Source organism: Vicia villosa, unplaced genomic scaffold, assembly GCF_029867415.1.
Source record: "Vicia villosa cultivar HV-30 ecotype Madison, WI unplaced genomic scaffold, Vvil1.0 ctg.000253F_1_1, whole genome shotgun sequence".
Taxonomy (NCBI): Eukaryota; Viridiplantae; Streptophyta; class Magnoliopsida; order Fabales; family Fabaceae; genus Vicia; species Vicia villosa.
Genome location: NW_026705106.1, coordinates 1 through 17,197, shown reverse-complemented (window position 1 = coordinate 17,197; position 17,197 = coordinate 1). Strand labels below are relative to the sequence as shown.

Below are 17,197 nucleotides of genomic sequence, written 5' to 3'. Positions count from 1 at the left end.
TAGTAAATTAATTTAAATAAATAACTTAAAAACATTCAAAAAATCTATTAAACTAATTTAATTAGTAGCGAATATCAACAACTTCAAACTCCTGACATTTCACAAGCATTAAACTTATAGAAAAACATTTAAAAATAATAAAATAAGATGTAAATAAATGTGAAAATTAATTTTACAATAATTATTTCATTAGAAATAAAAATATTAACAAAAAAAAAAAACACCAGAGCTGAGAGTTACGAAGTAAGAACACAAAACAGTGAGTCAAGTCGCGTAGCGAGTCTGAGTCTAACTCGGTGTGCACACACACGAGAAAGAACAGTGTGTGTGTGAAGACTGAGAATCAGAAGCAAAAACAACATGGCGGTAAGAGCCACAGTATCACGGTTTCCAATTGATGCGGACGCGCGCGAGGGTTCCGGCCTCCTATGGGGAGTAACCGTCGCACCATTCGCCGCCGCCGACGAAAACGGCCAATCTCCGGCATACGGATCCGGCGGCGACCTCTTACCCCGGTGCGAGAATTGCTGGGCTTACTTCAACACCTACTGTGAGCTTGAACAATGGTCATGGGCTTGCTCCCTCTGCGGAAACCTCAACGGCCTCTCTTCCAACGCGATCGAACGCTATTCTCGACCGCAATCGTGCGCCGAGATGATGTCCTCTTTCGTAGATCTCGAATTGCCTCGTAAGGATTTCAATTGTTTTGGTTTCTTCGTTTGATTTTGCTCAGTTTTTTTTTTTTGGAATTTAACGGTTTTGGATTTCGATTTTGCAGAAGAAGAATCTGATGCTGCTGCATTGCAAGCATGTCCTGTTTATGTTGCTGCTGTTGACTTGTCGTGTAAGATTATTTGCTTTTTGCATCATTTTACTGCTTATTCATCTGTTGTAGTAGCTGGGATTGGATTTTGACAATGGAATGGTTTTGGTTCAGTGAGGTTTTGCACTTGTTTTGTTGGTTCATTGACTATTACCTGGATCCTAATTTCTAACTGCAAGTAGCTTTAGAACTTACAATAACAATAGTATCAAATTTTTCATTCTTTAGAATGTGGTACTGGAGGGTTAGACTGTGGGTGTAAATTACATAATGTTTCGGGGCTCAATGTGAATGATAAAAGACAGAAAGCACATGCAAAGCTTATTTGCAAAGCTTATTTTACTGCTAGTTAGACACATAATTTGTAGAAAGATAAGGTCGCAATTACAGAAACAGCCATGATATTAATCTGTTTTGCTTATCATTTCCCCCTTTCTGCCTATTCTTGGTCATTTTAGAACTGTGTAGAAGGATGCAATCATCAAGATGAAGAAAATTTCCCCTAATTTAGTTACTATAACTTTGATTGGTTTCAAGCATTGTATTTTTCCTATACTTGTCTTCTTTGTAGCCTTGATTCAGTTCCTAAATAATCCGATGTATCATTTTGTAATTATTACTTCGTTACCAACTTAAATAAACATCTCGGGTTTCACTGCAGCTTCAGAGGAATTTCTGGAACTCACTAAAAGTGCATTACTGGCAGCTTTGGAAGGTATTATGTTGATTAAACTATATATTTCTTTCCTGCATAAGGTATGTTCGTTGAATATTGCTCTTATTTTTGTTGTTCTATTGCAGCGCTTGCTCCCGGTTCACTTTTTGGGCTTGCTACCTTCAGCCACAAACTAGGACTGTATGATGTTCAAGGTCCAATACCTGTTGTGAAAAATGTTTTCATCCCTCCTGATGCAGAGGGAACCTTAACAATTGAGCTTGAAGATGTCATGCCTTTGTTACAGTTTCTGGCTCCTGTATGTTAATTTTACAATGTTTTTTTGTTTTTTAATTTTATTTCTTGGGTACAAGTTCTGATGTTAAAGCAGATGTATTATACTATTTGAAAAAATATGTCAAATCTTAACTCCGTATTTTTATTGAAGGTGGATACCTGTAAGGACCGTATTGCATCCACACTTGAAACACTTAGGCCAACAACTTCATGGGAGAGAACCACAGGAGCAGGTCAAGGACTGGATGGTGTTCTGCTAGGTGGGCGTGGTTTTGGGGTGGCAATGGAAGCCCTCTGCAGTTACCTTGGATCTGAATATGGAAACACTTTTGCACTAGGTCTCTATGATTATCCATGAATCTTACCATTTATGATTTTGTTAACATACTTTTGTAATGTTTAATCTTACTTCAAAATTCCAGTGAGCCATTATTTCTATTGAATACTGCAGCTAGAATCTTTGCTTTCTTGTCTGGTCCTCCTGATTATGGAGCTGGACAATTGGACACGAGACGATATGGTGAGCAGTATGCAAGCAAAGGGGAGGACGCGGATCGTGCTTTACTCCCAGAGCAGACACCTTTTTATAAAGATCTGGTATTTAACTTATTGTTATTACTATTACTATTTCCCATATCCCAGAAGTGGGAGAATTAATATGTGTTTCACAGGCTGCTGTTGCTGTTCAAGTAGGTGTATGTGTTGACATATTTGCTGTAACAAATGAGTACACTGATTTGGCATCCCTAAAATTTTTGAGTATTGAAAGCGGGGGTTCCTTATTTTTTTATACAAGTACCGAAGATTCAACTTTGCCTCAGGATATGTAAGTCTCATCTGTAAACATCATATGTTTCGACATGTTTTAACTTTTACCGGTAAAATCATTTCAACTGTTTGATGTGCTTCAATAGGAAATAGATATTCAATATTTGCTGATTGGCTGTGTATCCATGTCTTCGATACAATCTTTGGTTGAGGCTGTACTATACCATTTTTTCTCTCCTTAATCCCTCTGGGTATTTTTGTGCTAACCATATAAAAATGAAAGCATATTATCTTACATACATCTTTTAAAGTTATGAAGTCCAATTAAATTGACCACTTATGCTTTTATCAATCACTTACCTTAGTGATAAATGTGGACTAACATTTGATAATTAAACAAATGTTTTTGAAAATCTGAAGTGTTGCACACTACCATCTTAAATATCAATGATATTTAGTAAAGTAAAGACTTGCCCAAATACCAATGATATTGACCGCTTATGCCTTTTTATCATATATTGTGATGTCTCTCTTTGCAGGTATCGAATGCTGAGTAGGCCATATGCTTTTGGCTGTGTTCTGCGATTAAGAACCTCAACTGAATTTAAACCTGGAAATTCTGTAAGTGTGTTGTATGTGATGGATTTGTAATTCTCAACTTTTGCATCTTCTTATAATCTATACAATAACTTAGTATTGTATTGCAGTATGGTCACTTCTTTCCAGATCCACAGTATGAAAATGTTCAACATGTAATATGCTGTGATTCATATGCTACATATGCTTATGACTTTGTGTTTGAGAACAACATTGGGTTTTCAAGGTATAAATCATTACTTGTTACTATCACGTCTTCAACTTTATGACTTGAATTCTTATATATTGTTAATGCGACTGTTTAAATGGGGTGCATTCAGAAGTTGGAAATGTCATGTTAAGTCTTGTACTTTTGTGTTATTTAAACGTTACATCTTTTATTACAAAGCAATCCAAATAACTAAGCTCCAAACTCATTAATTTTTCTATCAATTATTGTGTGTGTGGTTTCACATAATGTAAACATGGCCTTTTTTATAGAAGCACGGATTCCGACACAGACATTGGGACACTACACGACAGGGACGTTTGACACCGATAATGCAAAAAATATAGGACAACGTCACCACTACATACATGATAGTATTTTACCTTCATTTATTATTAATAGATTTAAACAAATTTTAATCAAAATTAATGTCTTTAATCCTTCATTGATCAACAATGCTTTAAAACATGTTTAACCCTCTAAGATGTGTGTGAGATTTGTCCAAAAAATATATAAGGTGCGTTGTAGCTAAGGAAAAAAACAATTTTTTGGTGACGGTTCTCTGAATTGTCCGACACGTGTTGTTTGAGTGTTATATGGGTGTCAGACCGATTTAAAGAATGTCGAAGAAAAGAAAAAAAAAATTATTTTGGGACACTGCTGACTTTTCCGACACATGCCATACAGATGTCGTACAAGTGTCGGACACCGTGACACGCCTACTCCAAGAGGTGTCTGTGCTTCATAGGTTTGTGCAACAGTGCAAGCTTTAACTCTTTGTTTGTCTGGGTCTTTGGTTTTTCTTCTGCTGAATTCTGGAGTGGCAGTGATTTTTGAAAACCAAGACACAATCCAATCTAATCTGTTGAAACTAAAGGAAATTTAATTTCATTGTTTTGTGGCTAAGACGGTCCAATCTTATATTCACATACACTGCTTTTTGCTTGACAATGAATAATGTGATTTAATATGTTTGTGACATATTTTCAAGAGAATGTATACCTGTTGAAAGTAGCAGGGTTAGATACACTGCTTTTTGCTTGACAATGAATAGTGTTATTTTTTTATGTTTGTGACATATTTTCAAGAGAATATATACCTGTTGAAAGTAGCAGGGTTAGATAAATATAAATATAAATATAATACTCTTGTTGGCACGTGAATGAATGCAAGGGATTTTTTTAACGGAAAAGTAGCTGAATTTCTACTATCATTTGATATCATTTCTACCATAATATAGGAATACTTGTATGATATGGTTCCTATTCAGATAAAGTTTTATTCTCTGTTTTTTTTTTTTTGTAGAAGTAAATCAGATGTTCCTACACTCCAGATTGCATTCCAGTACTCAGTTGTAGTTCCTCCTCAGGAGCTTTCCAGTTCAGGAGGGGTATCTACAAGCAGGTATATATTCATATTCTCCTGTATGGATGTTTTTCATATCACGTATGGTGGGCGTATTGCTATTTTTTTTCATGGTCAAGTTCATTCATTTAAATATATTAATTACTTTTCTAAACCACTACCTTACCACTTATTTCTTTTTATCACTGGGCATTAACTGTCTCTTCTGAAGTTTGCTGCTTGTTCCTTGGCAAAGTCTTCTCTTCTGCAACCAAAGTTTTTGCATATTTTCTTATTACAAGCTCAAAGGTCCAATAGGAATATTACTATCTGTTAGTTGTAGATGGGATTTCTTAGTAGCCACATAACCTTGTCTTATATTTCTAGGTTTTGTTTAGTTTCTACTAGACTGTGAAGTATGAATCGTGTATGAGTCATTTGGCCAACACAACCAAGAGCTTAACATTTTTTGAACCAAAGGCTCTTCTGCTCTTTGAACATTTTGAAACAAGTTCCGATGAATATTTCAGCACATTTCCTAAGGAATATTTTGTTGGTTTTCTCTTCACAGAGGCTTGATTCGGGATGGAAAACACTGTTGTGAAATTTGCCACATTCTCCAATGAATAATTTTAGAATAGTTATATCTGTATATATGAATTTTGTTTCTTTCCATATGCCTGCTTGTCTTTTTGTTGGGTTTGTTCTGTAGCGTGCCTTTAATTATAGTTGTTTATTAATTCTCACTGATACTATCAATTATGTGATATCTTGAGAGGTTGTCTTGGCACAATATATATATTTAATTCATGTCAAGAGTTCTATTTTATTTTGCATCCTGAGAAAATCGTTACTGTTAACTTGAACAATATATGTTGTTATGCATTTAGTTGCTAATGTTGTTGTTTCTCTTTACTCAAGTTTTTGGGGTAGTTGTGGTCTGACAACCGCTTTTGGAATGCCAATTCCTTTTCATTATTGATATTTATTGGCTCATCTTCCTAGTCTTCTGTAAATATGCTTAAATTTATCAGTTTCTTCAAAGATCGAAAGTTTTCTGAACGATGTATTGAAAACTTTTTGGGCTTAGTTTGGTGTACTTAATTTTGTTACAGAACAAAGCATCATTCTCTTCAACGCCGGCTAAGGATCCGAACAGTGCAGTTTGGCGTTGCTCAGGACATTCACGAACTTTACGACAGCTGTGATCCTGAAGTTGTTCTATCTTTGCTTGTGCATAAGGTGACTATATATTCAACCTGAGTTATATAACATTGCCGCAATAGCAATATTCTCATGTCCTGTATTCTTCTTAAAACTAATAATAATGAGTTGTTTTCAACTCAATTTTCTGATTAATTTACTTGTATTGTATTTTGCAGGTTATACTCGCCTCTTTGGAGGAAGGAGTTCGGGAGGGTAGACTTTTGCTTCAAGAATGGCTAGTGATCCTTGCAGCTCAGTACAATGATGCTTATAAACTTGTTCAGTATAGTAATGGAAATTCAATAAGATCTCAGATTGATGTTGCCTTCTCTCAATGTCCTCAACTGCAGCCCCTACCACGCCTAATCTTTGCTCTCCTTCGAAACCCTCTTCTTCGCTTCCACGAAGAAGGTGTTCATCCTGACTATCGGATCTATCTTCAATGCCTGTTTAGGTAACTGATGCTTTCTTCTTTTTTTTTTTAGCAATGGAGTTTGCATGATCATGTTGTCTGGTAAAAGGAAATAGACTAAACATAAAACTGATTGAACTGAAGTCTAAGACACCCAAAGGTTACCTTTAAACAAATTTTTCCCGTTTTAATTGGTTTAAAATTTTAACAAAAGTGAGTGTGCAAAAGTGAGTTGAAAGATAAGGATACCAGTTGTTAATCTGGTAACCAAATAATAAAAATGCAAAGCTTCAGAAGCTGTCAGTATGTTGTTTTGAGAATTGATTATGTAATTCATTTTTTTTGTGTTGCAGTGCTTTGGAACCGAGTTCTCTTCATCGTGCTGTGTATCCAGTATTGACATCATATGCTACTCCAGACAAACAAGCATATCCTCGCCATTCCTTGAGTCGTGCTGCACTGCTTACCAGTGGCAGCCCAATATTTTTCCTGGATGCATTCACAGTTTTGATTGTGTTTTATTCCTCAACTGCAGACCCAACTCTTCCTTTTCCTCCACCCCATGACTGTAAGTTTTTTCTATTTTTTCTTCCTTCTGTCTGCATTGGATTAATTAGCATCAGTTTAATACGGTCCGCCTAAATTATATGCAAAATACCTTGTCAGGCTTGTTAAGGACTACAATCAACAAATTGAAGAAAGAAAGATCCATCACTCCTAAACTCATATTTATTCGAGGAGGGCATGACGATGCCTCAGTTTTTGAGAACTTTCTGATCGAGGAGCAGGATGTTGATGGAAGTGGTCTTACAAGTGTGATGGGTTTTGTTTCCTTCCTTGAAGATATAACTCAGAAAGTTTTAGAATTCATAAAATAGAGAGATCCCTTTGGGGTGCAATGTCTATTTACAGATACAGGAAAATAGGAAATGTATACATACATTAAGGGAGCTTCCATTTTGTGAGGAAGGGTTTAAGTTAGTAAGGAACGAGCAATTGAGTCAAGGTGGTGGTTTTTTCCCGTTTGTTGTACCTGTCTTTTTAATCATTTGTGACCCCTTTTGAAGTGCTAGTCGATGTACATTATGAGTTTTAATAAAAATATATTTCCCCCTTTGTAAGACCTTTTCTTCTATCTATTATGATAAAGTGAAGAGATGGTTTGAATGAACATACAAATTTGGTTTTGACATGTCTGTTAGAATTGATAGCAACGACTTGCTTTGAATGCAACTTTGCACATGATTGTTCAGATTGTTCTTTGTGTAAATATTAAGACTATCTCGGCTTAAAATACTTTCCTTCTTCTTTATCAAACTAGGCTAGGCCATTAGGAAATTGTTTTTTCCACCGTAAGCATTGAAATATTCTTGGAATCTCGAAATGCACTTTCGGATGCATTCCATTTACATCAAGTTCATGCCCAAGTGAGCCACATCCTTAGTTGATAAAAAAAATACAGTCCGGAAAATCTGGGGAGAAAAAACAGTCCGGAAATTTGGAAGTATACTTCTGTGATCGGTCGGTTTTATTTCTATAATTTGGGCAAACACTGTCTATGAAAAAAAGAAAAGCATGACAAAAAAGGTTTGCAAACACAATAATGTTTTTTTTCAATACATTCAATATTAAGACTTATAATATGCACTATGTATTTGGTAGGAGTAGAACTTCATTTATTGGCTATATGTATTTGGTAGTACTTCATTTTTATTGGCTTATGATTCAGGATGGAAAGACAACCCTGGATCTAGGCTTATGTTATGTAAAAGACTTCATGTCTAATGACCTTACTAGATTACTCAAGGTAGTTCTAGCCAACTGAGTTCTATAATGTGCAAGGTGTAATTGTGTGGAATAGGTTGAAGTTTCAATTAAATGTTATGTGCTCTAATCGATGCTTCAAGCTTCTTCAATTGTTGGGGATCTTAGAAACAGATCTTTTTCAAAATGATGAAACCTTTGATGGAATCTTTGATATGAATGATCCTGCAATTTTTTTCCAGCATAGCTTTAACTCATAGTTTTGTGAAAAATCAAATACATCGTGCAAATTATAGGTCTAAATATTGAATGAATTGAACAAATAGGATTGTATATGCAAACTTCTTTTGTTTTGTCTAGGGTGGATAAGAAGATGCATCTCCGAATTTATTTATGTTCAAATTAGCATGTCTCAGTCACTGAATACTCCTCTCTTTTGCAGTCCCATCCTAGTGGACATTTTATTTACGAATAACTTCCACCCAAATAATCGAATCTTGGTTGAAACTTTGATTTTCTGCAGCAGACCCAGTTCTTATTGCACTTCCACTGCCACGTGATAACCTGCATTGAAAATCACAAATAATTGATGGTAACTCGACCTGACTGAAAAACCCTTCACATCATGCCACTAGACAAAACTATCTTCAACATCCTGCTTCAAGATCACTCCCTACAATAAACTCATCAACTCCTCCTACTGAATAGCAACATTAGTTGAGTCACTAGTACCATATATGTAAATATCCCCTTTCCAACCATTCTAGGACCACACCCCATGTTAGCAATCATTACATATGGGTGGATTGAATAGGAAAATACATCAGAATATACTTTGCATAAAGCCTTAGGCCTTAATCTTGCTAAATTTCCATTTTCTAATCGACTATCTTCTACTGCCTCAACATCTAACTTATTGAGACCACTGGTTTCTTTATCCACTTCCAAGTTTAGGAACCCAAAGAATTCCCATATTACCCTTATAGCCTGCAGCAAGGCCCTAGAGTAAGAGATTAGGGATGACAATGGGTCGAGTGCGGGTTTCACACTATCCAAACTCGCACCCGAAATCGGCACCCGAATTCGAATTTGAACCAAAAGGCTATTCGGTGGAAAAATAACACCCACGTCCACACTTGTTGGATTCAGTTTTTTTTACCCATACCCGAACCTGCAACAAAATACATAAAATACAATTTTCCTTTATATACATAATATATATATATATATATATATATATATATATATATATATATATATATATATATATATATATATATATATATATATATATATAAGCGGGTGTGATTTCGGGTTTCGGGTGCGGGTCACACTACCCAAACTCGCACCCGAAATATCGGGTGACACCCGAACCCCAAGCCAAACCCAGTCAACTCGGGTTTTCACCCGTTGACTCGGGTTCGGGTGCGGGTGGGCCCCACAGATTTGGGTGTTCTTGTCATCCCTATAAGAGATGATCAGTTTAATGCTCTTTTGATCAGCTAAGCACACTGACATCCTTGAATATTTGGATTTAAACCATTTTCCATAGTACAATGTCAAGACATTCGATTGAACATTGTATTCCTCTAATATCCAAAATAATTGAGAGTAAAAACCTCTTTGCATAATACATAACCCTTGTTAAATATCAGGATTAGCTCATTGTTGATCCAAGGGACAAAAAATTGTTTCTAAGAAGAAACAAATTATTAGACTTGACCCATAATTTTACTCCTAAATTCACCATAATTAGGTATTTATTTGTTGAAACAATAGGTGAAACAAAATCTAAATAATGAATTCTCTTACATGAATAAGCTAAGCTTTGGAGAAAACATTGTTGACTTGGAAGTTATTTGATTCTGTGCCTTCTAGTTCTTTAGAACCGATCTCACTTTTGGAGTGCCAGTCTGTTTAAATGATGTTCCAACATTTGTTTGGACATCAAGCCTTTTCTCCATGATTGAACCATTGACTTAGGTTCTGGAGTATTCAAAAATTCTACTATCAGCAGAGTACATCCTTCTGGTATCTTGAAGGAAATGATGAAGATCTTTGATTTTTCTTTGTAATGGATTAGTCAGGATATTCTTTCGAAAAACCATCAACAACCTTAAGGCAAGTCTTCCATCTTGTATTTACCTCATTGGTCCCATGATAGAAGTTCTTAGAACTTTGTCAACAGTCTGATGTTACCACTTTTATAGGCTTCATCTTGATTTTGATCAGAAAGCATGTAGATGAGCTAGTGGATTCTTGAGGAACCACACAAATAAAAGCTATTTTGGACTTAGCTCCCCCATTAGTCTTCATCTTATTAGTGACCATACAATCTTCTTTAATGAAACTTATCTTCATACTTTAGTCACACAGTTGGCTTATGAGAGTTTCACTAGTCATTAGTTCTTTAGAAATAATAAAAACCTTATTAAGATTAGAAAATATTGTTCCAACCAGTTTCTCAATATGTGTCTTGAACAACCAATGTCAAAGAAGATATACCAGTATTCTTTTGCAAAATAAACTATAAGGGAAATACTTTCCTTGAATTTTATCCCTTGCTCGGTCAACCTTTGGGATATAAATACATCTCGAGGATAAAGTGGCCTGACATGCTCATCTTATCCCACAGAAGAAACAATTCCATTTCAAGCCCCTGTCATTAGCTTGAGGATTCTGATGTCTGGTATGATGTTGAAGCATGTTGTTTAACATTATTGACTCAGCTTAACCATATTAACAATATTAACATTATTGACTTAGCTTTTCCGAGTTTTGAGTCTGATGATATGAGTAGTGAGAATTTGTTTGTTTCGGTTGCTGGTTATTTGATTCCGGGATGATTTGTTTGAAAATGTACCTATGATTAGTCCTTTGATTTCCCAAAATGTGATTCACAATAATTCCTTATTTGAAAATGTTTCCATAGAGCCTGATTTTGTAAACCTTTACCCTACTTTTAAGCTTAGCCCACTCGCGGCCACTCCTCCGGTTTTATACACACATACTGTAGTAGATCCTGTTGATGAAGATCCATCACTACCACCTTATGATACACATATTGCCGAAGTCATTCACGAAGAGCTTCAACCATATGAAGTCGACGATGCCTAAGAAATCGAGCGACTCAAGGGACTTGCAGTGAATTTTGATGAAACTCCGGGAGATTTCACCGAAGATGGTAATTTAGGTTCTGATTCTGATTCTTGGTTTGATTTAGATTTTGATAGTTTAGTGAAGAGTTAGAAAGCTAGAATAGTTGAACATAGGTTTTAGATGACTTTGGCTGAGCTTTTACATGAGAGTAAAGTGGTTCATGTTTCAATTTACGAGAATTTAGAAGTTGAAATTAGTGGCATTCGACACGATTCTAGGCTTGTAACTTCTGGTAATTTGTTTGTGTGCCGTGTTGGAAGTAAAAACGACAGACATATGTTTTTCAGAGAGGCTGATAAACGAGGAGCTGCTACTGTTAAGTTAACATTCATAGCCGTTACTTCTCTTTGGAAAACTATTAGCTACAAGAACCTTACATCAATCGAAGTTGAAAGCATCTCAAATGGATATGATGAAGGAGGATTATCAGCGGGAGAAAGCTTAGAGATTTACAAAGAAACCTTTTAGAGAGTTGGATCAGAATCATTTTTCAGAGCTTCTCTAGAAACTGTCCACCTCAGAAACTCCACCAAGTTGTGTTATCTTTGATGTTTTTTTGCCTTGGACTCTTGATGTTGGTCAGAGCTTTGGGTTACTCAGAGTATGGCCGGAATTATAAAGCTTTAATGATTACGGAATAGGTTCCGTGCCTAAGAAGTTTAAGGGAGAATTTGTTATTGGCTATAATTTTACACTAGCCAATTGTAACAGTAAAATCATCGGTGCAGAACTTTATTCAAAAGGTTTTAAAGTAGAAAATGGTCCTCTAGAAGCTGCTGTCAACAAGGTTTCTTCAAATTAACTAGAGACAGTGATGGACATGGAACACACACATCTTCCACCATTGTAGGATCCATTGTTGCTAATGCTAGCTTATTCGGAATTACCAAAGGAACAACTAGAGGCGGTGCTCCAAGTGCAAGGCTTGCTCTCTACAAGGCCTGTTGGTTTGGATTTTGCAATGATGTTGATGTTCTTTCTGCTATAGATAATGCCATTCATAGCGGTGTTAACATACTTTCCCTCTCCTTTGGTCATAATCCCCCGCAGCCAAATTACTTCGAGGATGCATTCAGTGTTGGAGCATTCCATGCATTTCAAAATGGGAAATCTTGTTTCTGCTTCTGCTGGAAACTCGGTTTTTCCTCGAACGGCTTGCAATGTTGCTCCTTGGATCCTTACCGTCGCCGCTAGCACGTTAGATAGAGAATTCAGTTCAAATATATACCTCGACAACTCAAAAGTTTTGAAGGGTTTTTCTCTAAATCCAATAAAAATGGAGAGTTTTCATGGTTTTCTATATGGAAGTGCGGCTGCAACTTCTGGAGTTCCAAAAACAAATGCTAGCTTCTGCAAGAACAATACTCTAGATCCTTCCTTAATCAATGGAAAAATTGTTATCTGCACAATTGAAACATTCGTTGACAATAGAGAAGAAAAATCCATAATAGTAACGCAAGGTGATGGTGTTGGAATGATACTTATTGACCATTATGCCAAAGAAGTTAGTTTTCAGTTTTGTCATCCCAAGCACTATTATTGGTCAAATATAACACTAGATATTATCAAGCTTGATATCACAGGACCTGGACTGAATATTCTGGCAGCAAGGTCTCCAGGAAGCCACAGTTGAACAACTACCTGTCAACTATAACATCATTTCAGGAACAATATCTCCATTCTCATACGAATTTACAATATAAAATTATCGCAGATGTTGTGTTATTAAATTTGAAAATTTCTTTATCCACCTCCCTATGGGGGTCACCCCCAGCAAAAACCCCAACTTACCCCTGCTTTGGAGATGCATCTCCGAAGTATTGTTTTTTCTAAATTTTCTCAGACTTCGGAAGTGCACTTCCGAAAACATCAAATGGGGGGTGTTTTCGGAGATGCACTTCTGAAAACATTTTTTTTCACATTTTGGGGGGTTTCAGAAATGCACTTCCGAATTATGAAGAAATTGTGTTTTTTTTTATGTTTTTCTTAACAGTCCCGTATTTAATTAAACGAAAACGCCGAACAAACTAAATGACATATCAACATAAAATACTAATATGAAAAATAAAATCCGAATAATATATATATATATATATATACAAAACGAGTAATAGTGTGCGAAATACAATCCGAATACAAGAAAAATAAACCCGAACCCCTACTGGGTATGCCTAACCCTCTCTCCCTGGGACCTCCTCTGCCTCCTGTATGCCGCTGCACGACTCGCCTCACCGACGATCCTCTCCACCACGGCGACTGCCTCTGGACTGCCCTGATCAATGATACATCGATCCAACGCGTCCCGCCTAAGCAGCTCTATCCGCTGGCAGATCGGCAGGAGATCAATGGCATGGTCATCCTCGGCCTGCTGGTTCTCCAGGATCTCCTCGTATGTTGGCCTAGGAGCGCCGGAGAGTCGGATGTCATCAGAGGATGTGACACCCGATAGAACCATGTGACATACCCCTCCACACTGTGCCAGTCCTGGGTGACCTGCATACGACGATACTCCTCTGGTACCACATGACGCTCCCAATCCGCAAATATGTCAGTGAGCTGCACTCAGGTAACTGTGTCGGGAGCAGCCTCAAAAGGTGACCTGGGTATCATCTGCACAAATCCAAACTGCCGCATGCACCGCTCAGGGAGATACCTCACCATGGTGTTGGTCCCGCATGCCAACCAGCCAAAATATAACGAGATGCTGTCAAAGGCGAAAACAACAGTGTAGTCGCTGAATGGCCTCCAACTGATGTCTGTAACACCCCTCTAAAAACCCGCGACAATAGAATAAATATTAATCAGAGTCAACATGCAAGAGGTGTCACAATTCGTAAATAAAGAAAAATACACGTTCGGTACATGTCATGCATTCACTGAAAACATCTGTAATTATAACTCAATAAACAAACCATGTCTACACAGCGGAATTAAAATCATCAAGTCAAACATCCAACATTAATGTATCAGACTCTAGCAACAAAACAAATAGAGTTATAATCGAACTCTAAAAACAACGCGTTCCCAGTGTTACATCTACCAGAGCATGACACCGACACAATACTAAAAACCGACTTATGAGCTAATCCTCACCAAGTCGCGCCGCTATCCTCAATCTGAAAATGACAACAAGTAAGGGTGAGTCTCATCACAGTTAACCAACGTTATTGCATCATAAATAATAACATATCATAGTGATATCGTTCACCAACTGTTTCATATTCAGACAAATCATCATTCACACATCCACAGATAAACAGACAAGTCATCTTAAAACATACACCATCATGTTATAACCAAATCATGCACATGCATGAAACTGACACTATGCATGTGGTACCAAACATCACCAGTGGACATCATCCACCGACCGATCTATCATCATCCAGATACGGCCCTGCCAGCACAGATTCCACACAATGGGAATCCTGCCCTTCACTGTATCCTCTCATCATTAGGATACAGCCCTCATCAAATGACTATGAATGCATGCAACATATATACAACATACTATCATCATCTTCATACTATGAGTAGCATCATCTTATACTCATTCATCATCATTCCTCATCATCATCATTAACAAGTATGTTCAATATACATATAGTTGCATCATTCAATAAATCAGACAATAATATTTCATACAGAATCATCAGTTTAAAGTCACACGTCGTCAGACTTTCAATTATCACAAAACAGCAAAATCTGCAGGTCACGCTGGCCATACGCGTACCATACGCGTACCAACAGGGCCAGAATTTCACAAAAACACACACCATACGCGTATCATACGCGTACGGGCAGAAGCACAATTTCAGACAAAACATACACACCATACGCGTATCATACGCGTATGGACAGAACCATATTTCCACACAAAACAACATCATACGCGTATCATACGCGTACTAGCAGAAGGGCACATTCTGATGCACCATGGGGAGCGTACCATACGCGTACCACACCCCCCATACGCGTACCGTACGCGTATCATACGTGAATGGACAGCAGTTCACAGAAACCTGCAACTCACCATTCGTCTTCCTCGCGATTTCATCAGCACAGTCTGCGATTTGGGTCTAAAAACCAGAAAATTCATCTCATAATAGCATACGAATTCACCCAGAAACTACAGTATATGATCCAATAATCAATTTTGTTCATCATACTCTAGATCTACTCAGTTATTAGGGATTTATCAGTCCAAAATTTCAATCCAAAAGATGAACACAACACAGAACATGGAAACCATTGATCAAAACAATACTACCAATCTATACTATTACCTATAACACGATAATAGAGATTAAATGGAGAGTCTCCCCTTACCTTAGACAATTGTTCTTGATCCTTGGTCTCTCCCTCTACAGTTCTCCTTCTCGTTCTTCGTGTTCTCAACCCTCTGTTCTTTCACGTTCTTTCTTTCTTCCCAATTCCAATTGTTTTATGAAAAATAATAATAATTTAGTAAAAGGATTATAAAATCACCCTCCCCCTTTTACTATTTACTCATATGGCCCAAAAACCATAAATCATTATTTATTCATTATTTTCACAAAATCTTTATAATTCTAATTATTAATTCAATATTCCAATTAAATTAATATTAAAATTATACGGGTGTTACAACTCTCCCCCACTAAAAGAGTTTTCGTCCTCGAAAACATACCTCAGGTAAAAAGTTCTGGGTAAGAGTCCTTCATCTGACTCTCTAGCTCCCAGGTAACATTCCCTTCAGCTGGTCCTCCCCAAGCTACTCTGACCAAAGCTATTTCCTTGCCTCGCAATTGCTTCAGTCTCCGGTCTTCAATCCTCACAGGTAATGTCTCAACCGTCAAGTTATCTTTCACCTGTACATCATCTACTTGGATCACATGGGACGGATCCGAAATGTATTTCCTCAACTGAGATACATGAAACACATCATGCAAATTTGCAAGCATCGGCGGTAGAGCGATACGATAAGCCACTTCTCCCACTCTTTCAGAAATTTGAAATGGTCCAATAAAACGCGGAGTCAACTTCTTTGACTTCAATGCTCGACCAATTCCCGTCATAGGAGTAACTCTCATAAACACATGATCTCCCTCTTGAAACTCAAGTGTTTTCCTCCTTTTGTCGTGATAACTCTTCTGACGACTCTGAGAAGCCTTCATCTTCTCCTGAATCATCTTAATCTTCTCTGTAGTCTGTTGTACAATTTCTGGGCCAATCACAGCACTCTCACCAGATTCGTACCAACACAACGGCGTCCTACACCTCCTACCATACAAAGCCTCAAACGGAGCCATACCGATACTCGAATGATAACTGTTGTTGTAGGTAAACTCAATCAAAGGCAGATAACTATCCCAAGTACCTCCTTTTTCCAACACCCAAGCTCGCAACAAATCCTCTAACGACTGAATTGTCCTCTCAGTCTGTCCATCAGTCTGCGGATGATAAGCAGAACTCAGTCTCAGCTTAGTACCTAAAGCTTTCTGCAAACCTTCCCAGAACTTAGACGTAAACCGCGGATCTCTGTCTGACACGATACTTGAAGGAATACCATGCAGACTCACTATCTTCTCAATATACAATTGAGCCAGCTTCTCCATCGGATAATCCATTCTCACTGGTATAAAATGTGCAGACTTCGTCAACCTGTCTACCACGACCCAGATAGCTTCACAATTTCTGACAGTTCTTGGCAAACCCGACACAAAATCCATTGAGATGCTATCCCACTTCCACTCAGGAATATACATCGGTTGCATCAACCCAGATGGTTTCTGATGCTCAATCTTTGACTTCTGGCAAGTCAAACAAGAATACACAAACTCAGCAATTTCCTTCTTCATTCCCGGCCACCAAAACAACTTCCTCAAATCATGGTACATCTTGGTAGCACCAGGATGAATACTCAATCCACTACGGTGTCCTTCTTCCAAAATACGCTTTCGGAGTTCAATAATATCAGGAACA

At 37.3% G+C, this 17,197-nt stretch overlaps 1 protein-coding gene and 1 pseudogene across 2 annotated transcripts; both read left to right on the top strand.

Annotated features, from left to right (window-relative positions):
- The first annotated feature begins 215 nt into the window (after positions 1 to 215).
- LOC131625984 (protein transport protein SEC23 D-like) lies at positions 216 to 7,431 on the top strand. Of its 2 annotated transcripts, none has more exons than XM_058896811.1 (14): positions 216 to 688; positions 779 to 844; positions 1,485 to 1,538; positions 1,625 to 1,797; positions 1,927 to 2,113; positions 2,227 to 2,372; positions 2,447 to 2,601; positions 3,083 to 3,164; positions 3,251 to 3,366; positions 4,657 to 4,752; positions 5,808 to 5,934; positions 6,075 to 6,352; positions 6,664 to 6,878; positions 6,977 to 7,431. In XM_058896811.1, the coding sequence occupies exons 1-14, from the start codon at positions 361 to 363 to the stop codon at positions 7,186 to 7,188; spliced, it is 2,235 nt and encodes a 744-aa protein (XP_058752794.1). In that variant the 5' UTR covers positions 216 to 360; the 3' UTR covers positions 7,189 to 7,431. The 2 variants fall into 2 exon arrangements, with proteins under 2 accessions (XP_058752794.1, XP_058752793.1); XM_058896810.1 differs by having other exon boundaries at positions 4,654 to 4,752.
- Positions 7,432 to 11,353: 3,922 nt separating this feature from the next.
- On the top strand, positions 11,354 to 12,936 carry LOC131625983 (subtilisin-like serine-protease S; annotated as a pseudogene).
- Positions 12,937 to 17,197: the final 4,261 nt, after the last annotated feature.

What these genes read in the sequence shown, in the direction of transcription:
- LOC131625984 (XM_058896810.1), top strand. Translation starts at nt 361, where the DNA reads ATGGCGGTAAGAGCCACAGTATCACGGTTTCCAATTGATGCGGACGCG. An exon ending in TGTTACAGTTTCTGGCTCCT is followed by an intron (nt 1,798 to 1,926) that starts GTATGTTAATTT and finishes TTTTTATTGAAG; the next exon opens with GTGGATACCTGTAAGGACCG. An exon ending in TTTTCCTCCACCCCATGACT is followed by an intron (nt 6,879 to 6,976) that starts GTAAGTTTTTTC and finishes ATACCTTGTCAG; the next exon opens with GCTTGTTAAGGACTACAATC.